This window comes from Camelus bactrianus, chromosome 6, assembly GCF_048773025.1.
Source record: "Camelus bactrianus isolate YW-2024 breed Bactrian camel chromosome 6, ASM4877302v1, whole genome shotgun sequence".
Lineage (NCBI taxonomy): Eukaryota > Metazoa > Chordata > Mammalia > Artiodactyla > Camelidae > Camelus > Camelus bactrianus.
In genome coordinates this window covers 89,840,956-89,868,635 of record NC_133544.1, presented here as the reverse complement: position 1 = coordinate 89,868,635, position 27,680 = coordinate 89,840,956, and the positions used below count along the sequence as shown (strand labels likewise).

The window sequence follows — 27,680 nt, the reverse complement described above, 5'->3', positions numbered from 1 at the left end:
TGCTACATGTTTTTGTAGTTCTTCTCTGTCCTTCTTTCATACTCTTTTCTTATGGTTAGTTGATTTTCTTTATTGTTACATTTGTGTTTCTCTTACTTGTTTTTGCATAGCTAATGTAGGTTTTTGATTTATGGTTACCATGAGGTTCATATAAGTTGCTCTGTTACGTATCTGATTGTTTTAAAGAGATTATCATTTAAGGTCCTATAAGTTCTAAAAGATCTGCTGTTTTACTCCCTCTCTCCTCTTTTTTTAATTTTATTTTTTACATCTTCATGTGCCTCCTATAAATGTTTATTGCAAGTATAGTTGTTCTTACAATTTTTGTTTTTTAGCCTTTGTAGCAGCTTCTTTAAGTGCTTGATTCACAACCATTGCTCCATTTTTACTTTAAAGTGGGATTTTCCCCTTTATATAAGTTCTTATTTCTTATTCTTTTTCGTATAAAGAAAACCTAATACTTCTTATAAGGTCAGTTTAGGATTGATGAACACTTAGTTTTTACTCATCTGAGAAGCTCTTTAAGTCTCTTTCAGTTTTGATTAGTAACTTTGCTGCGCAGGTAGCCTAGATTCTAGGTTTTTCCCTTTGAGTGCTTTAAGTATATCATGGCTGTTCCTTCCGGCCTGTAATGACTGCTGAAAACTAGCTGATAGGCTTCCATGAGCTCACCTCTCCTCGTGACCACAGTGAAACCACAACTGACTGCTAAATAAGCATTGGAAACAAGACTGGAACCTACCAAGAAAAGATCTTCAACTGGAAACGTAAAGAGGGAGCCACAGCAGGATGGTGGGAAGGGCATTCTCATGATGTAGTTGGGCCCCATACCCCCCGGGTGTGGGCAACTTACAAGCTGAAGAATAAGCCACAAAGAACCTCCCACAGGAGTGAGAGTTATAAGCCCAGCATCAGGCGCCCCAGCCTGGGGTTCTGGCGCTGGGAGGAGGAGGAGACCCCAGGACATCTTTTTTTTTTTTTTTTAATACTCTTTTTTTTTTTTTAATCTTGTTTTACTGAGTTATAGTTAGTTTACACTGTTTTGTCAATTTCCAGTGTAGAGCACAATTTTTCAGTCATACATAAACATACATATATTCATTGTCACATTCTTTTTTCACCGTGAGCTACCACAGATCTACATATATTTCCCTGTGCTATACAGTATAAACTTGTTCGTCTGTTCTATATATATTGGTCAGTATCTACAAATTTCAAACTCCCAGTCTGTCCCTTCCCACCCCCCTCACCCCTGGCAACCACAAGTTTGTATTCTATGTCTATGAGTCTGTTTCTGTTTTATATTTAGGTTCATTTGCCTCCTTTATTTTTTTTAGATTCCACATATGAGTGATATCATATGATATTTTTCTGGCTTCACTTAGAATAACATTCTCCAGGGACATCATGTTGCTGCAAATGGCATTGTGTTGTCATTTTTCATGGCTGAATAGTATTCCATTATATAAATATACCACAACTTCTTTATCCAGTCATCTGCCGATGGACATTTAGGCTGTTTCCATGTCTTGGCTATTGTAAATAGTGCTGCTGTGAACATTGGGGTGCACATGTCTTTCTGAAGCGGGGTTCCTTCTGGATATATGCCCAGGAGCAGGATTCCTGGGTCGTATGGTAAGTCTATTCCTAGTCTTTTGAGGAATCTCCATCCTGTTTTCCACAGTGGCTCCACCAAACTGCATTCCCGCCAGCAGTGTAGGAGGGTTCCCGTTTCTCCAGAGCCTCTCGAGCATTTGTCATTTGTGGACCTTTGAATGATGGGCGTTCTGACTGGTGTGAGGTGAGAGCTGATTGGAGTTTTGATTTGCATTTCTCTGATAGTTAGTGATATTGAGCATTTTTTCATGTGCCTATTGATCATTCATATGTCTTCCTTGGAGAATTGCTTGTTTATTAGGTCTTCTGCCCATTTATGGGTTGGGTTTTTTGGTTTTTTTCTTATTAAGTCATATGAGCTGCTTATATATTCTGGAGATCAAGCCTTTGTCAGTTGCATCTTTTGGAAATATTTTCTCCTATTCTGTAGGTTGTCATTTTGTTCTGCTTATGGTTTCCTTTGCTATGCAAAAGCTTGTAAGTTTCATTAGGTCCTGTTTGTTTATTCTTACGTTTATTTCTGTTGCTTGGATAGACTGCCCTAGGAGCACATTGTTGAGATGTATGTGAGATAATGTTTTGCCTATATTTCCTTCTAGGAGGTTTATTGTATCTTGTCTTATGTTTGAGTCTTTGATCCATTTTGAATTTATTTTTGTGTATGGTGTAAGGAATTTAGCTTCCTTGCTTCATTGCTTTACATGCTGCTGTCCAGTTTTCCTAGCACCATTTGCTGAAGAGACTGTCTTTATTCCATTGTATGTTCTTGCCTCCTTTGTCAAAGATTAGTTGACCAAAAGTTTGTGGGTTCCTTTCTGGGCTCTCTGTTCTGTTCCGTTGGTCCATATGTCTGTTTTTGTACCTATTGGTCCATATATCTGTTTTTGTACCAATACCATGCTGTTTTGACTACTGTAGCTCTGTAGTATTGTCTGAAGTCTGGGAGGGTTATTCCTCCAGCCTCTTTCTTTTCCTTCAGTAATGCTTTGGCAATTCTGGGACTTTTGTGATTCCATATAAATTTTAATATGATTTGTTCTAGTTCTGTGAAATACGTCCTGGGTAGTTTGATAGGGGTTGCATTAAATCTGTAGATTGCCTCAGACAGTATGTTCATTTTAACAACACTGGTTCTTCCAATGCAGGAGCATGGGATATCTTTCCATTTTTTTAAGTCTTCTTTAATTTCCTGAATCAATGTTTTGTAGTTCTCCACGTGTAAGTCTTTCACCTCCTTGGTTAGATTTATTCCTGGGTATTTTATTAACTTGGGTGCTATTTTAAAAGGGATTGCATAAGGTTTTATGATTGTGTGATTGTAATTGTGGGAGCAGCAACCAAAATAATGTATATAATAAAAAATGTTTCTTAATACATATCCAATAAATTAAAGAAATATTGAGACCATACTACCAAAATAATATAATAACACCAGATATAAATGTGTGATAACAATTACATTAGATGCTTTGAGTAATGGTAGTATAAGTAGAGCAGTATTGTCAGCCATAGAACTAAAAGTCTGTTTCCTTAATGTTTCCTGTAGTAAAGTTATATTGTTTGCAGCAAACAATAATAATTTACAATATCATTTTTTGTTTGATGATTTCTGTAAAATTAAATTTAAAAATCACATCTGTCTAAGGATTAGATATAAGTGGCTAAGTTGCTGTTTGGTTGCGTAACTTTCTTTTTACTGTTCCTTTTTTGTACAGTCTTATGCCTATCAGAATATTTAAGCATCCATTTTTCGGGCAGGGAGGGCTAAGTGAGGGATTGGGGATTAACACACAAGTTAGTATAAATAAAATAGATAAACAACAAGGACCTACTGTAGAGCACAGGGAACTATGGTGAAATATTTGTCATATAAAATGGAAAAGACTTTGGTTGTGCGAGTAGGGCCCAAACTAACCCTAACGTGTAATGAGTTCTCTAAACCTGCCCTAACAAAGCTTAACGACAAGCCTAGTGAGGGTCCACCTGCACTGCAAAGAACTTAACTGTCTGTGGGCCACGGCCCAACGTGCTGTAAAGGGAAACAGCAGAATGCAGTACACAGCACATCAAACAATGTCTGGCAATCAATCCGAAATTTATACACAGGATGAAGCAGAAACACGTGACGTAGGGGGAGAAACCGTGACTAGATAGAAGCAGATACAGCAGAGATGGTGGAACTTGCAGAAAAAGACTTCAAAACGACTTTATATTTGTGCTCAAGGATATTTAAAATGAAAATGTACGTAAGGAGAGAGCTAGAAGGTGTAAAAGAGAACCGCCTGGAACTCCTAGGGCTAAAAATCGGTCCCTGAAATGAAAAAAACTGCTGGGCGGAATTAACTGCAGACTAGATGCTGCAGAAGGGAAGTTTGGTGCATTTGACAACACAGAAGTAGAAATTGCCAAAACCAAAGCCCAAGAGAAAACTTGGGGCAGCATCGAGTGGTCTGACAGAATGTAATGAAGGTCTCAGTGCTCACAGTCAAGGTGGGGAAAGAACAATACTTAAAAAAAAAAAAAAAAAAAAAAGACCCGTCCTGTACAGTTAGTTCCGTGAGAGCTCTGGGCTCCCCCCCTCCAATCCGCAGGCTCCAGGAGATCCGGAAGCACCAGAGGGTGGAGGGGGGGATGGGGGCGCATCCGCATGTGTGCAGCCCTGGGTCCCTGTGTGTCTGCTGCACAGGGAGGGTCCCACAGGGCCCTGTGCACGTGCGCATTATTTGCTCACAAGGTTCTAGAGCCACGTCCTAGCAACAGACCAAACAGTGTGCTCTTGGCCTTCAGCAGAATTGGCAGTGAAGGACAGCGCTCAGAGTCCTGCTCTCTGCCCTTGACCTTACCTAAGTGCCCTATGGGCGACTACCTGAGCACACCCTGCCCCTCAGCCCCGCCCCGAGCCCTGGGGGGCCGGCACCTGCCGCCAGGGCCCGGCCACCTCCAGCCCGCTCCCCGCCATCGCCGACTGCCCCTGGCCGGCCCGGGTCACCTGGCTCTCCACCAGCTGCTGGCCGCTGGCAGGCCAGCCTACAGGTGTCCCATGACTTTACATCGACGCCTTGTAACAGCGCTTCACAGAAGATGCTCCCTGCTCCCGCGGACCCTGCGCTCCTTGCTGGGCGTCCTCAGTTCCACCTGTAGTCTGGTCCGTCGGAGGAGGGCCGTGCTGCGCGCCGAGACCTCCACGCTGTCCTGCAGCTCAGCGTCTCCAGCGGGCACAGCCACCGTCTGTGCAGTGAGGGAACAGCCCCGCACTCCTGCGCTGCCCGCAACGCCCGGGTGTGCCCTGGACTCGTGCAGGGAGGCGGTGTCGAGGGCCCCTGGTGAGAGCGGGAAAGGGTTGGCCAAGGAAGACCTGGCAGTCCCAGAGGGGGAAGATCAGAGGAGCCCGGATGGCACCGGGGGTGAAGAACCCGAGAGAGGCCCCGTTTCTTTCATTCCGGGGCCCGGGTCTCTGCAGAGGAACCTCTGTGCCAAGAACTCAGAAGACGTCTGCGTGGAGAAACCCCAGACCTCTTGCGTGAGCTCCTGCCCCCGGAGAGATGCCATCAACAGCTCGTACAGCTCCTCCCAGGGTTCCCCACCAGTACGGAGGAAGAGGGGTCCCGCACGCAGCGGACTGCCCCCGAAACCCTTGAAGAAATCGAGGAAGGAGAGCCCCCAACCTCCCGCTGAAGCTCCGGTGGTCTCACCACAGACGAACTGGCCCGACAGGGATGCAGACACAGCCAGAGGGCCGAGGGGAACCGAGGGGAACACATCCGATGGTCCCAGGCCCCGAAGATGCAGGTTTTCTCTGCTGCCACACAGGCGAGGGGAGCCCCTGAGGCTGCCCCCACCCCCTGAACTGCGTTCCCGAGTCACCTCGGAAGACCTCAACGTGGAGAAGAAAGCAGCGTTCCGGCAAATCAATAGCATGTTACGGGGTGAGACGGAGGCCGGCTTGGCTCCCCCGCCCTCCCCGGACGCTGAGGTCACCCCCAAGGAGACCACTCCACCCTCTCAGCCTCTGCTCTCGGGGGCTCCCCAGACCACCAGTGGGAGCATCTTGCCCCCTCTGCAGGCCCCGCAGATGGCCCCTAGTAGTGACCAGGCCTTCGTCACCCCCGCTCAGGGGACTGGGGTCACCCCCATGAATAGCAGTGTACCCTCTCAGCCTCTGCTCTCGGGGGCTTCCCAGACCACCAGTGGGAGCATCCTGCCCACTCAGCAGGCCCCGCAGATGGCGCCTAGTGGTGGCCTGGCCATCTTCACCCCTTCTTCGGACTCTGGGGTCACCCCCATGGAGACCACTCCACCCTGTCAGGCTCTGCTCTCGGGGGCTTCCCAGACCACCAGTGGGAGCATCCTGCCCCCTCTGCAGGCCCCGCAGACGGCGCCTAGTGGTGCCCTGGCCATCTTCACCCCTTCTTCGGACTCAGGGGTCACCCCGATGGAGACCACTCCACCCTGTCAGGCTCTGCTCTCGGGGGCTTCCCAGACCACCAGTGGGAGCATCCTGCCCCCTCTGCAGGCCCCGCAGACGGCGCCTAGTGGTGCCCTGGCCATCTTCACCCCTTCTTCGGACTCAGGGGTCACCCCGATGGAGACCACTCCACCCTCTCAGGCTCTGCTCTCGGGGGCTTCCCAGACCACCAGTGGGAGCATCCTGCCCCCTCTGCAGGCCCCGCAGACGGCGCCTAGTGGTGCCCTGGCCGTCTTCACCCCTTCTTCGGACTCAGGGGTCACCCCGATGGAGACCACTCCACCCTCTCAGGCTCTGCTCTCGGGGGCTTCCCAGACCACCAGTGGGAGCATCTTGCCCCCTCTGAAGGCTCCGCAGACGGCCCCCAGTGGTGCCCTGGCCTTCGTGAACCCCGCTCAGGGGACTGGGGTCACCCCAATGTATAGCACTGTACCCTCTCAGCCTCTGCTCTCGGGGGCTTCCCAGACCACCAGTGGGAGCATCTTGGCCCCTCTGCAGGCCCCGCAGATGGCCCCCAGTGGTGGCCTGGCCGTCTTCACCCCTGCTCAGGGGACTGGGGTCACCCCCATGAATAGCATTGTATCCTCCCAGCCTCTCCTCTCGGGGGCTCCCCAGACCACCAGTGGGAGTATCTTGCCCTCTCTGAAGGCCCCACAGATGGCCCCCAGTGGTGGCCTGGCTGTCTTCACCCCTTTTTCGGACTCTGGGGTCACCCCTATGGACACGACTCCACCCTCTCAGGCTCTGCTCTCGGGGGCTCCCCAAACCACCAGTGGGAGCATCTTGCCCCCTCTGAAGGCTCCGCAGACGGCCCCCAGTGGTGCCCTGGCCTTCGTGAACCCCGCTCAGGGGACTGGGGTCACCCCAATGTATAGCACTGTACCCTCTCAGCCTCTGCTCTCGGGGGCTCCCCAAACCACCAGTGGGAGCATCTTGGCCCCTCTGCAGGCCCCGCAGATGGCCGCCATTGGTGGCCTGGCCTTCGTCACCCCTGCTCAGGGGACTGGGGTCACCCCCATGAATAGCACTGTACCGTCTCAGCCTCTGCTCTCGGGGGCTCCCCAGACCACCAGTGGGAGCATCCTGCCCACTCAGCAGGCCCCGCAGACGGCCCCCAGTGGTGGCCTGGCCGTCTTCACCCCTGCTCAGGGGACTGGGGTCACCCCGATGAATAGCACTGTACCCTCTCAGCCTCTGCTCTCGGGGGCTCCCCAAACCACCAGTGGGAGCATCCTGCCCACTCAGCAGGCCCCGCAGACGGCCCCCAGTGGTGGCCTGGCCGTCTTCACCCCTGCTCAGGGGACTGGGGTCACCCCGATGAATAGCACTGTACCCTCTCAGCCTCTGCTCTCGGGGGCTCCCCAAACCACCAGTGGGAGCATCTTGCCTCTTCTGCAGGCCCCGCAGACGGCCCCCAGTGGTGGCCTGGCCGTCTTCACCCCTGCTCAGGGGACTGGGGTCACCCCGATGAATAGCACTGTACCCTCTCAGCCTCTGCTCTCGGGGGCTCCCCAGACCACCAGTGGGAGCATCGTGCCCCCTCTGCAGGCCCCGCAGACGGCCCCCCATGACGGTGTGGCCTTAATCATCCTCACCACCAGCCTGTCTGCACTGAGCTTCTGTGGGCCTAACCTAACTGTGACACTTCCTGCTAACCCTGGGACCTCTACACAGCCCATCCTTGCGGTCCCTCATGGGCAGCAGTGTGGAGCCGCCGCCTGTGACAGCTCTTCGCAGTATCGAAAGCAGGCAGCTCCAGCCCCAACCTCGGACCCACTGTCCGCTCCAGGTCCAGTAGCCTTCAAGCCCCCACCAAAAGCATCTTCTGACAGTTTGTCATCCAGAAATCCCACCATGGGCACTCATGCCAGCACCCAGCCGATGTCTTCTGCCACCTCTACTCTGTTCCCCCGTGGCTGTGCAGCTGCCGCCTACATGCCCAGCGTTGTGACCAGGGCTGGGCCCAACACTTGGCGGCACTGCCCAAGATCTGCCAGCTCGAGCCCAGTCCCCTGCAGGTTCGGGGTCTCGGCTGCATGTAAGGGTGGCAGGAGCCAAGTGGGTGACTTTGAGCTGTGCCGCCTCTTTGCAGCTCTTCGCATCACAGAAGAGGTGACGCGGAGCCCGAGCACCACACGCTGCCGTGGGGGACGCAGGGGCCTGAACACCTGGGGCCCCGTTCACCAGAGCACCCCCATGCTGGCCACGGGACCCAGAACCAAGCAGCAGCCTGGGTTTGGAGGCACTGCTGCCCCCACCTTAAGTCCCACCCCCGGGGGCGCCCCCAGGCAGAGCCCCTCTGCTTCCAGCCGAGGGCCCGGCACCTCTCCCAGCAAGGCTGGCATGTCTGTCCTGGCCTGTGGCAGCAGCCCGCCTGCACAGCGGGCACAGGAATGAGCAGCCACACTGTGAGGGCCCGCCCATCACCTGTCCAGGGCGTGGCTGCACACAAGGCTGCTGGGCCGTCCAAGTCATCTTCCTCCAGGTTGGGATCCCCTCCCTTGGAATCTAAGAGGCGGATCATGGCCTGAATTGGTGACTTCGGGAGACACAGTCAGTGTCCCCTACCTCCCAGGCTGGACTTCGTGCAGGCAGGCCCCATTTGGGGGTGAAACACAAGCCTGGCCCTAACTTCTGGAATCCCGGAGCTCCCTGCCTGCGATCTTGTCCCCAGAGGTGGTTGACTTGAGACTGTTACCTGATCCCACTGATCCCAAGTGGTCAGAGTCCTCAGGACAGTAGACAAAGGCCCTTGTCCTGTCCTCTCCAGCCCCAGAGCAAGGGGCACACCCCTGCTGCCTACAACTGACTCCTCCTCTCCCCATTTTCCTCCCAAAACCCTTGTGTTTTTTCATAGCTTATAATAAAGTTTTGTTCTTGTTTGCATTAGAAAAAGACCAGAACTTTTCTGAATTTGGTAAAAACTAAGCCCTAATGCTTTAAGGCATTTACTCTACGTAATAAGTTAATTTCTATCCTATGCGTCTAAGAGCAAAGTACTGTCATCGAGACATTTTAAAATACTCATTAATTTCACTTTCTCTTAGCTTTCTTCTCTCACAAAACTCTACTTAAGAAAGGCTACTAACCAGTTAAAAAAATTAAATGTTAACAACAAACTCGTAGTGAAGGTAGAATGAAATGCTAAAAATGCTCAATCCCAAAAAAAGAACGAGTAATAAAATAGATGAGAAAGACAGAAAAACATCAAAATGGTAAATATAAACCTAACCAGAATGGGTCATTATATTAAATGTAAAATTTTTTATGGAATTAAAAAACAGATTGATTTACAAAGTAAGACTCAATTACATACTGTTTATGAGCCCTACTTTACAAGGGTACAGATACGTTAAAACTGAAAGGATGGAAGAAGACGTACACGCTCACAATAAATAGGAAAGCTGGACTGGCTCTGTGAATACTGGAAAACTAGGTTTCAGAGCGAGGAACGATGTCCCTGTGAGGGACATCGTGAAATGACAGAAGGGAAAAGAGATCCATCAGGAGGGTGTGACTTCAAGTGCGCCTGCCGCTGTGAGAACAGAACTTCAGATGCTTGAGGCAGAAATTCTCAGAACGAAAAGGAGAAATACGTAAATCCACTGTTTCTCCTGGAGATTTCGTAGTTGATGGAGCAAATGGAAAGAAAGTAAGTGAAGATACAGAAACCTTGAAATGTATTTGGAACAGCTTGGCCTGAGTGATCTTTTCGGAGTACTCTACCCAATGACCACAGAATTCAAGTTGTCTTTAAAGTTTACGTGGAATAGCCATCAAAATAGGAAGATGGACCATAAAATAAATTTTAATGAATTTTAAAGGACTGAGATAATACAGGCCATATTCTCCGACCCTGACAGAGTTAAATTAGAAACCATTAACTGAAACTTACATGCAAACCCTCTAGATACTTGGAAATTCAAAGAATACTGGGTACACCTATGGGTCAAAAGAGAAATCAGAAAATATTTTGACCTTAAGGAAAATGAAAACAACATTAACTTTTGTGAGACGGTGCTAAAGCAACAGAGCAATCAGAGTTTTAAAAGCTTTTATGAGAAAATAAAAAGATCTGCCATCAGTGACTGAACCTCCACTTTTAACAAAGAAGAGGAAGTTAGTGGAAAAGACTTGGTATCAACAATAGAGAAGCATTAATAAAACCCAAAGCCCATAGTTTGAGAATGTGAGAAAAAAAAATTAAGACTGCTAGCTAACCTGATAATCAAGAAACAGAGGGAAAAAAAAAGAAGACACAAATTGCCAGTGTCGAGATAGGTCATCACTGCATATCCTACAGATATTAAAGGGTTATGAGAGAATCTTAAAATAACTTTATGTCAGATAATTCACCAAAACTAACACTAGAAGAAATAGAAAATCTAAAATACTTTCACTTTATATATATATAAATGAGTAATAAAAGTTAGATGAGAAAGATAGAAAAGAAATATCAAAACGGTAAATTTAAACTTAACCAGAATGGGTAATTATATTAAATGTAAAGTTTTGTATGGAATTAAAAAACAAAGATTTTATATATATATATATATTTAAAAATATATATATATATATATAATTGAATCCGTAATTAAAAATTTTTCCAGAAAGAAAACTCTGGGCATGATGGCTGCGCTGGTGAATCTACCAACCATTTGTGGAAGAAACATTACCAATCCTGCCTGAGTTCTTTGAGAAAACAGAGGAGAGGACAGGTCTCAAGTTATTTGATGAGGCTTCCATTATTTTCCTGCCAAGTCAAACAAAGACACTAAAACAAGGAATCTACAGACCAGGGAATACTGGATTGAGTGGTTAAAGGTTACATTCCTGGGAGAAGCTGAAACTGCATTTAAGTTAGGTGTTAAGTCTCAGTTTGCTGCCATGTGGCTTAGCACAAGTGACTCCATCTTGCGCTTCCTTCCTCCCTTCCTTCTTTCCTTTCATCCTCCCTCCCTTCCTCCTTCCTCCCTTCCTTCCTTCCTTCCTTCCTTCCTTCCTTCCTTCCTTCCACAGGGATTAAAATAACTTTACAGAATTTACCCCAAGGAGGAAGAAAGAGCCTCCCTTAGGGCTCTGAATGTGGAAATTAAAATGCATTTATTTACGCGGCCCAGCCTGAGACTGAACGTGCTCTTAAGGAACTTGTAAATCTCTGCCCCAGACAGCGGGGCGAGCAGTGATGATTCAACATTTCATCAGAGGCCTGATACTTCGTTGTGTGCTCATTGTGGCTGCAGGAAAGGATGCTGTAACAGATCTTTAAATAGCAAACCTGCTGCGAAATTTCACTTCATCCATCAAAAGCCGCAGCTAGGCAATGACCTAATTTTAGCTGCTTACCAATTCCCCAGTGCTTCTTAGTTGATGTAACTTCGATCCTCTGATGTTGGATGACTTTTGTGCTGAATATAGCTAGAATTTAATGTGACTCATTTGGATGACTGCCCAGCTGAGTTCAAGTGTCTGAGAGAGAGAGAGAGAGAGAGAGGGAGGGAGAGAGAGAGAAGTGATGCAGGCTGCCAGGTGGGTAACAATACAGACCCCGGCTTCCTGAATCCTGGGGCAATCAGCTTCACAACAGCAGCAGTTCAAGCACCGTGTCCTTGGACTTTCATTCCATTTTGCCTCCTAACCGATGAGACTCTTCTTGTGGCAGGCGCACAGGGGAGGCAGGGATACTGTACGTCTGCCAGCATCTAATGAGAGTGTCAATAATTGCAAGACATTTTAAATGAATGTTTTCTAAGCAGATCATTGTCTTTCAAAGAGCTTTCCTTTCTGCTTAGGGAAAGAGCAGCTGAGAAACTCCGAGGGAGCGGAGAGCATTTTGGATGGGCGCCCTCCGCCTCTCCCATACTCTGAATTATTCAGTAATGCCTTCGCAGCTTTTCCACTGTCAGGTCATCTGAACTGTGAGATTTCTTTCCATTGTCGTGGTCCATGAGGGATGTCCAGTTCACATATACCATTCTTGGTGTGTGGGAGCCTCCGATCTCCTATTTCCTTGCCCTCGTGTGTGTAATTTCTCACCATAAAACAGAGGCATGTGGTTGGATCTCCATTTTCTGAACGTTGCAAGTGACAGTGAAAGCCAGGGAGACTGGAGAGACTTTCTGAGATGCACCAGGCTTCCTTCTCACCCAGGCGGGGGGCCGGGGGGGCGGGGGAAGGGTCTCTCTAATTTCCATCCACCTCTTCCTCCTGGATGTAACCACTGCTTGCTTTAACCTCCTCCATCGCAGGTGGAAAGGTGGTGGAGGGTAAGGAAGCTTAAATCTGACTTGGCTGCCAGGTAACAGTTTGATGGAGGAGGAAACCAAGGCTCCCCACCCCAAGGATGTACGTGCATTTTAATTCCCTGCTATTTCTGTCTGCCGTAATGAAGGGCACAGGCGAAAACAGGCGTGCGCAAACAGCGTTCTGGGGCGTGGTGCAGGAGGAGATTCTTAATGGATATAAGATGTCTTAAGCTCCTCAGAGGAAAGCTTTCTTTAAAATGAGGTCATCAGCTGCTGTGATGAAGCGCCTAGAATGAAATCAACTTAAATGCACACAGTGATGGCTCAAACCTGTTTCCAGGCTGCTTGACAAATGTTAGAGATACGACGTACCCCCAGGATGGCCTGTGGGACAGCGGCAGCCACACAGGCACAGAGCACTCTGTTTCGTACCCTGGCTTCTCAGCGACACTTCACATCCTGCTCCTGCAGTGTGTTCAGGTACACACCCCCCTCCCTAGGAAAGCAGGCAGGTGTGTACCTGCCGGCCAGCCTGTGAGTGTCTGGATGGGGCTAGCGGCGTGCACGAGACTCCGTCCTGGGCACAGCACGCAGTGGGGAGGGCTGGGCGCTGGGGGGTGGGAGGGGGGCATCATCACAGAGTTACAGAATCGCTGGGTGTCGGCGCCTCCAGTCCCAGCAGCAGCGTCTCACGGGGAGTGTTTTAGTCAAAACGGCAGCGGTGCTGACGTGTTCCACCCCCATCGGCCACAACGCAACTGGGCACACTTCAGAGGCGGGTGGTCCACACCACAAGGCGGGTACTGAATAGTGGCAAAAGCCATAACAACCATCGCGGGAGACGCTTGCAGAACACTTACTGAATCCCGGGCATGCCTGGACTGCTTTCTGCAGACAACTACACTTAACCCTCCCAATTACTTTAGAAAGGAAGTAGTGTTAGTGTTCCCACTTCCCAAAAAGGTAAACTGAGTCCCAGAGAGGTCAAATACCCAAGGACACACAGCCAGCACCCGGGAGAGTCAACACTCAAGACTAGGCAAAGTCCAGATTGTGCATTTTGGACGTTCGCCTGCACTGCCTCTCAGGAACTAGAAATTTCCAGCAAGCGCTCCTCGCCTCCCCCGAAGGTGATCCGCCAGCCTCAGCGAGGGTGGCCAGCGGTCACAGCTGCGCGTGGGGCCCTGGCAGCGGGGCCTGCTGTCGGTGGAGCTGTCTTTGGGACGGGTGCCTGATGCGGTGGCCCTGCGGGAAGTAGCATCCATGTTGAAACTCAGTGCTGATGTGAAGCGGTTTTCAGCCTGAATGTGGTTTAGTCTACAGGTCTGCTGGGAGCCTGAATACCGATAATACTGCAGTTCATAGCTGGCTTGAGTCAGAGGTTTCCATGGTTGGTTTAGATTTGTGGGGGAAGCAGGCACCGTCAGGGTGGGCGGTCGGCCCTGAGGTTCCTGCAGGTCAGGAGGAGGGTCCACAGCCTGGAATCACGTGGGAAGCACCAGATTAATCAGACTCAGAAACAAAGGAGACAGATACCAGCCTCTGATGCTCCTTAACTCACAGAGTGGCCCAAGGAAGGGGAAGGCTGGCCCGGCTGCAGGTGTGACTATTTGGCTGTTCAGCAAAGGACACAGGACCAAGGAGCATCCTGAGATGTTGACCCGGAGATGAAGCATTCGTGAATGAAAAACCATCAAATCCAAAGGAAGGAGGGTTTAGAACGTCTTTCCAGAAACCCAAGGGAGTACGGAGCAGAGGGAGGCAACCACCTGTTACGGGCTGAGCTGGGTCCCCCAGATTCGTATATTGAACTCCTAACCCCCAGTATCTCAGAATGTGACTCTATTTGGAGATAACGCTTTTAAAGTGGTACTTAAATTAAAATTGGGTCGCTAGGGCGGGCTCTAATCCAATCTACCTGGTATCCTTATAAAAAAGATTAGAACACAGACACACACAGAGGGAAGACCATGTGAAGACACGGGGAGAGGACAGCTGTCTACAAGCCAAGGAGAGGGGCCTCAGAGGAAACCAGCTCTGCTGACGTTGGGAGCTCAGACCTCCAGCCTCCAGAACTGTGAGAAGTAGGCGTCTGTTGTTTCTGTCCCAGCAGCCTGAGCTGACTGATACACTGCCTTCCTCACCTCCCCAAGGCCAGAAGGGGTCTCTGCAGTTGCCTCCGGGCTGCTCCTGACTCGGGTGTAAGCCGCACATTCTGTGCCATGCCTGCTCCTGGGAAATGTACCAGCATCTTATAAAAAGCGAGATGGTGGTCCGTTTCCCAGCAAATAAATAAACACCATAATCCCAATTGTTTGTTCATTAGCTCACTCCATCACCAAGTTCCTAGAGCTGCAACCCCCATCCACACACTGAACTCACCCCTCACTGCTGTGGTCCTGAGCTGGGATCCAAAGGGGTGCCAGCGGACGTGCGGGAACAGGAGCTGAGGTGGCGTGCGGGGCAGTCTGGGCCATGGGCACGGGGACGTGAGCAGGATCTGGGCAGAGGGCGCCCTCCTGGCTCTCCTAGGGGAAAGGCTCCTGCGGAGCAGGACTCAGGCCTTTTTCTGAAGGTTCAAAGATGACCAGGAAATCCTGAACCAGAACCTCTTAGGTAAGGCCCTCCTGAATTTCTGATTCACAGAAACTGAGATAATAAATGTTTCTGTTACTTTCAGTCACTAAGTTGAGGGGTCATATATTTGACAGCAACAAATATGTATGGCCATGGGAGTATTTCTAGGGGGCCTAAGTTCCTCGGATGCTAAGTGTGTCATTAAACCCAACTCCAAAGGTGCAAAATTTGTTAAATTTTCTACTGTTAAAACTCACGGACAGGAGAAATTACATTTTACAGTTAGATCAGCATGTTTTATTAATGGCGTGAAATTTGCCACGTTTTCTAATTTAAAAAGTTACATTCAGATCAGAAGAAAAAAAATTCTGTTTCATCCATGCGTTGGGTGAACAAGGAAGAATTTACATTAGGGGACAGCCAAAATGTGGTCCAGCGTACCCTGGTGGGTTACTAAAGTGACTCTCCATGTTAGCCTGGGATGAGCTATGGTTGGTTACACTGGCCAGCCAGGACTTAACCAGGGGACTTATCCAGCCCATCACAGCCTTGAGATGCACTGCGAAGAAGGCATTCAAAGGACTCACAAGGAAACGGGACAGGCCGATGTAGGTGCTGGGATGGTATCAAATGGAAAAGGAAGAGGCTCATGAATTCTCAAGAGTCTGAATGCATCAGAACTTTACAGGATGCTATAAAACAAGAACTATTGGTGAAATGGTTTAAATAATGTGAGTTAGTCATGTTCTTGGCAACCTGATGTATTGCTTGAGATGGTTTTGGCTTGGTTCCTCATGTAGGGGAGAATTAAGAGAATTCGACAGTAGAAACAGTTTGGGGCTTTGAAAATTGTTTTTGTGTGTGTGTGTGTGTTTTGAGGGTGAATGTCAACAGCTTTCTAATCCTTAAAAATGATGCTTGTGATTATTAAGTAGCCCTTATTCACTGAACCCCTGGCTTCTAAAATCATTAAAAAAAATTTTTCCCGTTACTTAAGTTGTATTCATATTCAGTAAAATTGTGCCTTTATGTTTGAATTCATGATATTTCTCTGTGTATTTTGTTTTGCTTTTGGACAGTAAAATTTTCACTTTGAAATAACTGTAAATTCACATGCGGTTGTAAGAAATAATACAGAGTGAGCTTATGTAACTTTCACCCAGTTTCCCCCATGGTAACATCTTGCAAAACTAGAGCACAGTATCACAGCCACGATGTTAATGTCGATGCAGTAAAGATACGGGACATTTGCGTCACCACCTGGAACCCTCATGCTGCCCTTTTACAGCCACACCCACTCCCCTTCCTCCCCGTACCCACCCCTTTAACTCCTGGCCTCCACCAGTCTGTTCTCCGTTTCTACGATTTTGTCATTTCAAGAATGCTATGTAAATGGACTCATACAGTATGTAACCTTTGGGATGGCTTTTTTCACTCAGCATAATTTCCTGGAGATTCATTCAAGTTCTTGAATGGATCAGTGCTGCTTTCCTTCTCATTGCTGAGTGGTATCTCATGCTATAGATGGACCACAATGCAACTGTTCACCCTTGCTGGACATTTGGGTTGTTTCTAGCTTTGGATTATTACTAAAAAAAAAATCTGTTGTGAATAGCCGTGCACAGGTTTTTGTGTGGACATGGTTTCATTTCTCTGGAAAAAATGCCCATGATTGCAATTGCTGGGTTGTATGTTAATTACAAGTTGAGGTTTTTTTGTTTTTGTTTTTAAATTTATTGAAGTATAGTCAGTTACAGTGGGTCAATTTCTGGTGTCCAGCATAATGCATAACTGCCACACTGTTTTCCAGGGTGGCTGAACCATTTCCGTTCATTTCCCACTGGCAATGTCAGTGATGCAGCTTCTCTGGTCCTCTCGAGCATCTGGTGTCATCACTCTCTTCTGTTTTGGCTGTTCAGATAGGTGTGATGTGACCATGGTTCACTTTGCACTCCTATCATGGCCAATAATATCAAACATCTTTGTGTGTGTGTGAGTGTCTGTGTCGGGGTGTGGGTGTGTGTGTGTGGTGGGTGTGTGTGTGGTGTGTGTGTGTGTGTGGTATGTGTGTGTGTGGTGTGTATGTGTGGGGGGTGTGTGTGTGTGTGTATTTGCCATCGGTATGCTCCCTGGTGAAGGACCTCACGTAATCTGCACATTTTCTACTTGGACTCCGGTTTCATCGCTGAGGTTTGAGAATTCTTCACATACTCTGGACGCAGGCCTTTTGTTGATGGGCAGGTGGGCGGTTTGCCACTCTTTTTTCCTCGCGTCTCTAGTTTGTCCTTTCATCCTCTCCGCAAAGTCGTTTGCAGAGCAAATTTTTTTCATTCTGATGGAGCCCAGCTTACCAACTGTTCCCTTCCACTCATGCTTTTGGTGTCATGTCTAAGACCTATTTGCTTAGTCCAAGATCCTGAAGATTTTCTCCTTTGTTTTCTTCTGAGTGTCACAGTTGTAAGTTTTGCCTTTGAGCCCCTGATCCACCCTGACTCAGTACCTGTTGGAGGTGCAGGGTTTATGTGCAGCGTGATTTTCAGCGTGAGAACGCTGTCTCTGCAACGCTTTCATGCCTAGAACCTAACTCCTAATAACAAAGGTAGGCATCGTTCCCACAGCTGTGAACGCACGTCACTGGTCACCCCGCATCACGTCTGCACTGGCATCAGGTTATAGTTCTTTTCGGCCGCTTTGACTTCCGGCATCATCTCTTTGTTCCGAGCTGCGCCAGCCTGTGCGTGATCTCCACGTGTCTGTTCATCAGGGAGGGTGAAGGACAAGGGCCTCTCGAAATTCTTCCCCATTTCTGGTCTAAGTAACGGCTGTGAATGCAGCAAATCCCCTGAAGCCCTGTATTGTGTCGTTTGGACACCTTCCTTGTCAGACGGCCGTGGAGGGTCATGAAGGTTCCGGAGCCTTTGACGGGCCAGACGCACCGGGGCCCTGGAGCTCCAGCTGTCATCCCAGATGACCCGCTGGTCCTTGGTGACCAGGGGTGTGATTCCTGTTCTCTGCTGGGCTTGTGTTCTCTCACTGCAGCTGGTGGCCAGCGTGCCAGGGATCATGCGATAGCCCTGGTTCCCACCCCCAGATCATTCAATGTAGCAGCTCTAGGAAGACACCCACAACATAAAAAACATCCCAGGTGATCCTCCTGCACACCAGGGCTTAATGCTGTCCTGCGGGGCGTGTACACCTCGCTGGCTCTGTCTTCTCGCCCTGAAGCCCAGCTCCAGGGGGACCACAGAAGAGTCCCACTGCTCACCGTGACTAACTTGAGCATCTCTGGCTGTGGCTGCAATTAATTCATTCCACTAATGACCCTGCAAGTTAAGTGCACATGCTCCTTGTGCTACGTGGGGAGGAAGAGAGGCACCCCAAGAAAGAGACATGCAGTGACACTCAGCGCTCGAGACAGAGCGGGAAGCACCACGCTGGGAGGCAGCATCCACCCGCAGCCTCCCTCTCTTGGGAGTGAAATGCGTCCTCAGAGCTTGACACGTCACTTTTGTGCACGTCCATCAAGTCACAAGGGCACTTGACATTTCAAGGAGGCTTTGAGCAGGGGACATTTGTCTGTTTGTGGCGGTCCTGAGGCTCTTTGCCAGGAATTTTAAATATTGTTAGAGTCTTGCCTGCATTTCAGGCCGAAGAGGCAAAGCAAGCGCTCGTAAATCTGCCAGGTGAGGAGTTTTACGACATTTAAAGAAACTGCCAAGGAGCAAGTCTGGCAGCTTTTGGCCTCTTACTGACATAAAATAAAATGCTCCGTGCACGGACATTTAGGGTACTTTTCCTTATAGAAACAGAATAACGACACCAACAGGAACACAGTGATCAGTTCTCAGCTCTCCCGGCGCCCCACGCCCCAGACTCTGGGCCGTTAACCTGCATTTCTTGTGAACAGCTTCGTTTCGTCTTCTGACTTTTTGTCATTTGGGTGTGTTTAGAGCTCCCTGGGTAGAGCTAAGCCACGGGAACAGTACAACGCCTTTGCTTTTCGGCGTCTCTCAGGTCGAGTCACCATCCAGCATGGTGGCAGGTGTCCCCCAACCATGACAAAGGAAGAGCTGGTTGACCAGCAGGACCAGCCACCTCCGGGGACTGAAACACACACGCTTACTGATGCAGTAAAGGTGCAGGACATTTCCATTGCCACCTGGAACCCTCATGCTGCCCTTTTACAGCCACAGCCACTTCCCTTTCCCCCCGCCCCCACCCCTTTAACTCCTGGCCTCCACCAGTCTGTTCTCCCAGAAGCCCAGAAGGTTCTGTGAGTGAGAGACGAGACTCTGTACAAGACATGGGGAGGCAGGCGGCAAATGGCACATCATTGCGACACAGAGGGACAGCCACTCCTCGGCGCCAGCCACCTGTCCTGTATGACCCAGTTGTTACTCTGTGACCTCTGTCCTGTTGCTCAGAAGTTGGAATCTGCGCTGTCATCCAGAATCTCCCAACGTGTGGGCGAAAAACACAGCTACAAACCGACCAGACGCATCTGAAGGCTGGGTCCGCCGTTCGCCCGTTTCTTCGGTTGCTTCCATCTGCTCCTGCCTCTCTCCTTTCTCAGCACTTTGCTTCCACTTGAGTTACGGGGCAGTTTTATTTTAAAAATAAAAAGTTTTAAATTATGTTTCTTGTTGAAGAGCAATGCGTGCACCTGGTACACAATTCAAAAGGACTGACAAGGTAGCTGATCAAGTCTCTTTCCCAGCCCTGCCCCCAGCCACCCGGAAACTTTCAGGAACCAGTCTGTGTAAAAGAGTTGTTTCTTCCTCCCACTCTTTTTTTTTTTTTTTTGCCATCCACAAATTCTGATAATTTATTTTTTTAAAGATGAGTTTTAGATTTACAAGATAATTCATCAGATAGCATGCAGGATCCCACATGCCCAGTTCCCCCCGTTACAGACATCTTGCATTAGCACGGTCCATTCATTATAATTAATAAGCCAATAGTGATGCATTGGTATTAACTCAAGTCTGCAGTCTATCTCAGGGCTCCCTTTTTGTGCTGGTTGGATCTGTGCAGAATGTCCCGTACCCACCATCCCAGCATCGTAGAGTTTCATTTGTAGGGCAGCTACCTGGCCCCAGAAGACCGTCTGGGTTGAAAATAATTTTCCCTTAGAGACTCGAAAGCATCGCTCCTTTGCCCCGGAGCTTTCCCTGCGGGGCTTGGAGCCCCCGGGGGGCATTTAGGGTCTCCCCCAGGGCACGCTGTCGTCTCCCCATTTCCGCTCTGAGTGCCTTCCTTCTCGGCTGCTGGGATCTCAGTGCCAGGCACTGTCAGCCTGCGATCTCATTTTCTTGAATTAGCTCATTGACAGCTTCTTCCCGCCGGTTGTCTCCGTGTCCTTTCTGGATCTGGAAGTTGGGTCTGAACTGCTCACTGTCTCATCTTCTCTCTGATCTTTCCCATGCTTGCCTCTTGGGTCTGCTTTCTGGAGAGTTCCTCCATGCTTTCTTTAATCCGTCTATTGACTTTTTCATTTTTGTTTGTATATATGTTTAATTTTTATCTCCTGTGGATCCCCGTCTCGATACCTCCCTGTTCCTATGCGTGGGATGCCCTGCTCTAACTAGCATCGCTGTGTGAAGAACCACCTCAGAATGAGGGGTACAGACGACTTCTGGGCTGGGATGCCTCGAAGGCTGGCCGGGTGGCACAGTGGACCAGAACATCATCGTGAGGGCCCCCCGCCATGTGGCTTGGCTGTTCCCAGTGTGGTAGCTGGGTTCAGAGAGGGAGGGTCCTAAGAGGGTGAGCGAGCATCCAGGACATCCAGGCGGAAGCTTCACAGAACTTGGCAGCCCAGGAAGTCCCATAGGGTCAGCTGGGCCACATGTGCTGCGGGAGATGGGACTGGGGATGGAAGAGGAGGAACCATAGATGCTGCGGAGGTGGCCACGGGCCTGGTGGGAGATGAGGGAGCCCTGGGCAGGGTGGAGGGTGGACACAAGGTAGAAGGTAGAACCAGCAGGACAATGTGTGGTTTAGTCATGTGCAGGGGGAGGAAGGGAGCTGGGTTGAGGACAAGTGCTTGAGTCACTGACTGAGATGAGAATGATTAGGAGGGAGACTCTGGAAACTTGGGGGATGGGGAGTTAAGACTTTTTTTGGCCACACAAAGTATGAGATCCTGGTTGGATCTTCAAAGAACCAAGAAGGCAGCTGGGTTGTATGTGGTGCTTGATGGAGAGGCTGGTGCCTGGAATTGTTGGTCCTGAGATGACAGTCAGGACAAGACCTGGGCGGCACCCCTGGGGAGCCACACACAGCCTGGAAGGATGTGCTGGGAGGAGGAGGGCCCAAGACTGATGCGGGAGGACAGGAGACCGTGTTATCCTGGCTCTAACGCTGCTGAGCGGTGCGGTGACTTAGGGCGCAGCCTCCGTCTTTGTCAACCTGGAGGTCACTGGAAGTCCTCGGTGACCTTGACCAGTGACTCCCAGGGTGCCGGGGACCACAGAAAGTTGGGAGGGGTCCAAGCAAAAACTACAAGGCAGAGGAAGTGCAGATGGCTTCTACAGATGGTGTTTCGAGTTTTGTGATAGAAAACAAGGCAACGGGGCTATTGATGGAGGAGGATGTGAAGTCAGGAAAAAAAATTTAAGACTGAAATCTTACAGCATGTTTCCTTGTTGTTGGAAGTATCTGGCACAGAGGGGAAGATCGTCTTTCCAGGATAAGAGAGAAGTTTCTAAGATGGTGGGGGACACGTCCGGCACCCAGGGGAGGTGTGCTCTGGCGAGGAGTAGGGTCTTCCGCGGGTCCAGAAGCAAGCAGGTCAAGACCGGAGTGATGGCAAGGGAGTCACCACCCACTTGCTTTTAGCTTTTATTATTCTCCCCAAAGAAGAGCCTGTGGTGGGGGTGGCAGGGTGGGAAGGTGTGTGCATCCAAGGAGAGGGCAGGCTACAGGGAAGATGGCTTCAGGGAGTGGAAGAGTGAACCCTGCACAAAAGGGAATAGAATAAGCGTGCTGGGCTGGTTGAACGCCCTTGTTGCGTCAGGTGGCCTCACGGGGGGGCCCTCACCACATTGCCAAAGCTCATCTGTCTCCCTAGGGTGGTCTCGGTAGAGGTGGGGGCCTGGGTAGGGGATCAGAGGGTGCAGGGAGCAGGAGGCACCAGGCTGGGCTGGAGCAGACCCTCCCTGGGCAGCAGGGCAGCACTGGACGGGCAGAAGGAGAGGAGCTGGGGCAGTGGAGGCGGCCCCGGGAGGAGGGGAGGGGAGGCTGAGACCGAGGGGAAAAGGGAGTGTGTGCTCCTTGAGAAGAGAATGTACCTCATCTATTTATTTTTATTTCGGACACGGCTACATGGTGAGAACCAAGGAAGAACTCCGTGTCCTGGTCCTCCTTTTGAAGCGCTCTCTCGTGAGCTGAGGGAGCCGGCTGATCCGGGATGCTCCGCGGACAGAGACGTGCCGTAGACCGCCAGCATCCTGCTGGGAACTGGGTCCGAGATCTCTGACTCCCCAGCCGAGGGGACACGCGCTTCGTTTGTTTACTGTGCTTTTCCCCTCTCATCCACCTGGCCCTGTCCTGGGGAGAGGGCTGGGGCTCGTCTTGGAGAGCAGACCTTGGCCTTACTCTGGGGAGTTGAGGAAATGACCCAAACACAGACATTTTTAACTGGACTGAAAGATGCTACTTCCCCGTGCAGGTCGATTTTGTGTGCTCACCTGAGAAGCGTGTGTTTTGGGGAGAAGTGTTTTGTCCTTCTGGTCCAAGAGTTCGAGAGCTTTGCTAGTGGAGAGCTGTAGCCTGCTTCTTTTTTCTTCTTCTCCTGGAGGTTTGGGGTAGAGCAGGGGACCCTGGAGTCTGAGGCTCCAGGTCCTCAGACAGGGGAAGTACTGGGGATGCCATGCTGCCGTGGCCTCGCCTGTCTTTGGGGCTCCCGGTGGAGGTGCCCTGTTCACCAGAATGGAGGCCTGGACTCTGGAGAGGGCACCAGTCAAAGGGGAGTCCTTTGGGAGGTGGCTAGACTGGGATGCCACCAGCTGAAGGCCCACGCATGGCCTATGAACCAGAGGAGATGAGCATTTGCAGAGCAGTGGCTGGCCTCCCCCGGGGCTGTCACCTACGTGCCGGGCTAGCTAAGGTCATGTGGACACTACAGCCCAGAATTCGCTGTGCTTTGGGGAGTAGGGTGGGCTTCCTCCGTGCCTTGGAAGATCCTGGCAGAGCGACAGCAGTGGGAGAAGCTCCGCGAATTCTGTGACACGGAGTGACGGGTGGAGAAGCCCAGGGCAAGAGGTGACAGAAGACAGACAGGACTGAGGTGGCCTCACAGCTCTCCACGGACAGGCTCAGAGATGTGGGGCAGCCCCTGAACGCAAGCTGCAGACTTCTTGCAAGGACTGAGGTGGGTCCGGGGGCCTGAACTCCCCGGGGTCAGGCTGCATCTGTGCAGGGAGGGCCTGGTCTTGTCTGTGAAGACCTGTGGGGTGCCTTCCGCCCGCTGGCCCCGTAGGGGAAGCACTCTGCGTTTTCCTCAGGGCCCACCATGCATTTGTGGTTCCGAGGGTCAAGACTGGAGCCAGGTTAAGAAAAAACCAAAACCCTGAAGACTGCTCATTTCAGGCTTTGTCGGCAACTCGGGTAAAAGGTAAGTGGTGAGTGTTGGAGCCAGTGTGGTGTGGGGGCAGGGGAGCAGCACAAGGCTGTCGCTTCCATCAGGGCACAAACCCTGGAGGGAAAAACAAACACTTTAGAAAGCACTTGACCTTTGAAATGCTGAGCTCTAAAAATAGCGATGGAGCGTCGGGATGCTTCGCGGAGGCAAAGATGCAGTCAGGATGCTCCGAGCCTTTCTGCCTCCCAGCCTGGCTCCCCTGCCCGCTGCGCGCCCTCCACCAGCAGCTGGTGAGCAGCCCGGCCGCCCGGCCGGAGGCGCGCTCTCCTCTTGGCCAGGGCAGCTGGGGCTGGGGACCTCTGGCGCGAGCAGCACGTGTTTGGTTTCATTTCATCGCTCTCTTCATCGCTATGTTGACATCCTTCCCTCTGCACGTTTCAGCAGGAAGGTAGGTCTGCAGGTTGGGAGACAGGGGTTGTTGGCCCAGTTGGGGTTCATCCAAACTTCAGCAAGTTTCTTTAAACCTCTTTCAAGTACTTGGTTAGAGCCTTCAGTTTTGGGGGCCGTGTGTGGTGTGAGGTCCCAAATCCACAGGGCGTGTTTGGCCCGGGGAAGAAGAGGTGGGGCACGGATGTGCTTTCTGTTGCCATCCTTCCTCTGCAGTGACCTCTCATCCCTCGTGAAGGGCTGGCCGCACGTGTCCAGTCGGGTCAGACACTGATGAAAAATCGGTCCTCCAAAGCCCAGCCAGGCCACCATCACACGGGCACCGTGGTGAGAGCGCCTTTGGTAAAGAGTTTTCTGAGCACCACAAGCTTTCAGTCATAAGTGTAGCACATTTTAATAGGAAAGTTCTGTCTGAAAACATGCCAGCTGGAAATCAGATTGCATGGAGAGGATAAAAAGAGCCCCGCCCTGCTGCCCAGCAAGCCGGCAGCCCGCCCTTGTCCTCACGTCTGGGGGGGATCGACTTCGCGGGGACTCTCGCTCTCTCAGCTTCTCCCTGGAGCAGTGGGTCAAAGGCTGTCCGTCCTCCCGCCCCTGTTCTCCAGGTGATTTAAAAGTGAAGCGGTCTCAGCTGATTATTACTTCCTGAACACTCTGGCGGGGTGTGAGGAAGCCCTGGGGACCAAATTGGCTTTTGGTCACTAAGGCTCTCCAGGGAAGGGAGGGGACAGGACACGCGTCTGGCAAGCAGGATGGTTTTAATCCATCCCCTTCCCTCCTCTCTCCTCTTCTGACTTAGACAGGACTTTGAACTCAGGACAGAGAAGCGAGTCACTCTGAAGTTCCCTCTGACTCACGTGACGCGAGGGCTTGAGGTCTGTCTCCTCTGGGAGATGTTTGCGCTGACTGTGTTTGCGGCACCATCCATCCCGGGCTGGAACCAACTGCCTTTGTTCTCATGACTGGCTTCTGCACTGTGGGCCGACCCCGCCAGCTGCTGACTCGCTTTCCTCAGCCGGGAGGTTCTGATCCAAACACCGCTTAGCAGGCCCCCTCTGTTTGCAAGGCCAACGTAGGAAGCGAGAAACCCAGCAAGTCATTTTCTTTCTGAGTCAATCATCTCATGCAAGAAACCCAGCGAGCCGGCGAAAGCCCTTTCTCAGAGTTTAGGAACGAATGGAACCTTTGACTCCATGAGCTGAGACGGGCCCTTGTTGTCCGCTGGCATCCTTGGGTTAGTGCCTCTTTGTGGAGGTCTTGGGGACCTGCGGGGGCCTGTTGAGTGGATGGGGAACTTCTGACCCCAGGCGCTGTGTCTGCGTCTGCAGACAGCGCCCTCAGGGAGGAACTGCTCAGCTGTCTGCAGCCCTGGGTCCCCCAGGGGCGCTGGCCAGGGTGGGAGCCAACTCCCCGGGGTTGGCAGTTACTTACAACTTAGACCTTTTTCTGAGCGATAGTGAGTGGTGCCCTCCTTGGGAAGGCTTCGGGCCTGGCCACGAGACGGGTGTGCACCCCGGAAAGCAACCTGGTGGCTCTGAAACAGGGAAGGAGCTGGGATAAGATGTGATCCCAGAGTTAACAGACCGCCCCTATTTGCATCTCATCCTGGACTGAGAGTTTTTGAACTTTGTGATGAATTTAGGAGAGCAAGCATATTTGTAGGTCCACCAGGCTGCCAGTTCCAGTGGTGTTCAGTTCAGCCCATACTCAGTGTAACAGGTTCCCCCTCCCTCTCTGCCCCCAACAGAATAAACCAGGAGCTTGGCATGGGGGTCTTCGCCTAGCCGGGGCCACGTGCCCCTTTGATGGCTTGGTGCAGCCTCCAGATGACCAGTCAGAGTGATGCTTTTAATACGTGAAGTCCACTCAGTGGGCACATTGGAATTTCCGAAGGTGGGCTGGTCAATGTCCCCGGGCCACATGCTCTTCTTCAGTCACCTTGTCACTTGGGGGGTCTGTTTCTCCACCCCTCAAACCTGGGCAGGTCCCAACAATACGTGGTCCAACAGGATAAGGCTGAAGTGACGTCATCCTGAACCTTCATCTTCATCTGCGTGGGAGGCAGCTTGTGTAGGAAGTTCACTGGCCCCCAGATCGCAGTGCTGTGGAAGATCAAGGTCAAGGCCGAGGTGCCTGGAAGGCCACGGGGCACTGAAGAGGCAGCAGGCTGGGTGAAGAGGGATGTGAGGGCACCAGAAAGCCCCCACAGCCCAGCCTGCACCACATGGGTCAGACCCGACCTGTCCAGCTGAGCCTCCCGCAATCTCCTGATCCACAGAATTGTCAGTGGAAGAAAATGGTTATTTTAGGCCACTAAGGTTGTTTGTTTTTCATTTATTTTGGGGGCTAGAGGGATTGTTACTCAGCAGTAGAAAACCAGAACATGAGATTACCCAGGAGATTAATTATATTAAAATACAGGCTGTGATGATTAGGGTTATGTGTCAACTTGACAGGGATCCTGGCTTTCCAGCTGTTCGGTCAATCTTAAGACTGGGTGTGTCTGTTGGGGTGTTTTGGAAAGGAAGGGAACAGGCTAATGAGGCAAATCAAATGCCACTGTAGACCCCAGCCTTCATTTCAGGGCTGCCTCTCCTCTGCCGTAACTGCTGTGCATAACCCTTCCCCCTAGGCTGTCGTGAGGAGCAGGTCAAAAGCAATGTGTCATTTCAAGAGTGTTATAAAAATGAAATCATATAGTATATATCCTTTTGGGATGGGCTTTTTTTTCCCCTTCAGGATAATTCCCTGGACATTCATCCAAGTTGTTTTATATATCAATGAATCATTCTTTTTGATGACTGCGTAATATTCCACAGTGTGGGTGGACCACAACTTGTGAAACCATTCACACACTGAAGCATATCTAAGTCATTTCCAGTTTTTGACTATTGCAAATAAAGCTTATGTAAACATTCACATACAAGTTTTTGTGTGAACATAATTTTTCATAGCTCTGGGATAAATGCTCATAATTTCTGGCTTGTGTGGGAGTTGTATATTTAGTTTTATAAGAAATTGCCTGCTTTTTGCAGTGGCTGTACCATTTTACATTCCCACCAACTTATTTTATTTTTAAATGAATTGTTATTAGTTGGAGGCAGGGGAGTGGTAGATGTGGTTTAAAAGGGCAACAGGTAGAATTCTTGGGGAAATGGAAATGGTATAGAATCTTGACTATGGTGGTGGATACACCAATGTGCACGTGTGATTAAACTGTATAGAATGAAATACACATCAGTACATACACAACTGGAAGAATCTGACTGACAGGTGGACGGTCTCAATGTCAATGTCATGGCTGTGACATAGTCTAGTTTTGCAAGATGACACCATTGGAAAAACTGGCTAAGAGTAACTGCATATGAATCCACAGTTGTCTAAAAATAATCTATTCAAATAAAGTAAATAAAACATATGGTATTAATTTCATTTACGTTTAAAAACCTTTTATTGAAGTGTGGTTGGTTTACAATGTTAGTTTCAGGTGTGCAGCAAAGCGACTCAGTTACACATACATATACATATACACTTTTTCTTTTCAGATTCTTTTCTATTATATGTTTCTACCGGAAATCGGATCTAGTTCCCTGTGCTAAACAGTACGACCTTGTTATTTGTCTATTTTATACACAGCTGTGTGTGTCTGAACCCAGGACCTCAGGCGTGCTAAGCATGCGCTCTGCCGCTGAGCCATACCCTCCCCTCCCAAGTATTAATTTTAAAGTAAGTCTGTGGAACACAT

The 27,680-nt window shown here is 50.2% G+C and overlaps 1 protein-coding gene across 10 annotated transcripts in view; it reads left to right on the top strand.

Moving 5' to 3' along the window:
* LOC123616570 (uncharacterized) overlaps window positions 1-27,367 on the top strand; it is a 53,304-nt gene extending 25,937 nt beyond the window's left edge. For 2 of the 10 annotated variants that reach the window (XM_074366267.1, XM_074366265.1), the window contains 2 exons: window positions 1,685-1,801; window positions 3,724-27,367. In XM_074366267.1, coding sequence (XP_074222368.1) covers window positions 4,265-8,479 — 4,215 coding nt within the window. In that variant the 5' untranslated portion in view covers window positions 1,685-1,801; window positions 3,724-4,264 and the 3' untranslated portion in view covers window positions 8,480-27,367. Of the gene's footprint in view, window positions 1-1,684 lie in introns of all 10 variants that reach the window. The other 8 variants (XR_012507725.1, XR_012507726.1, XR_012507722.1 and 5 more) reach the window with 8 other exon arrangements.
* Window positions 27,368-27,680: the final 313 nt, after the last annotated feature.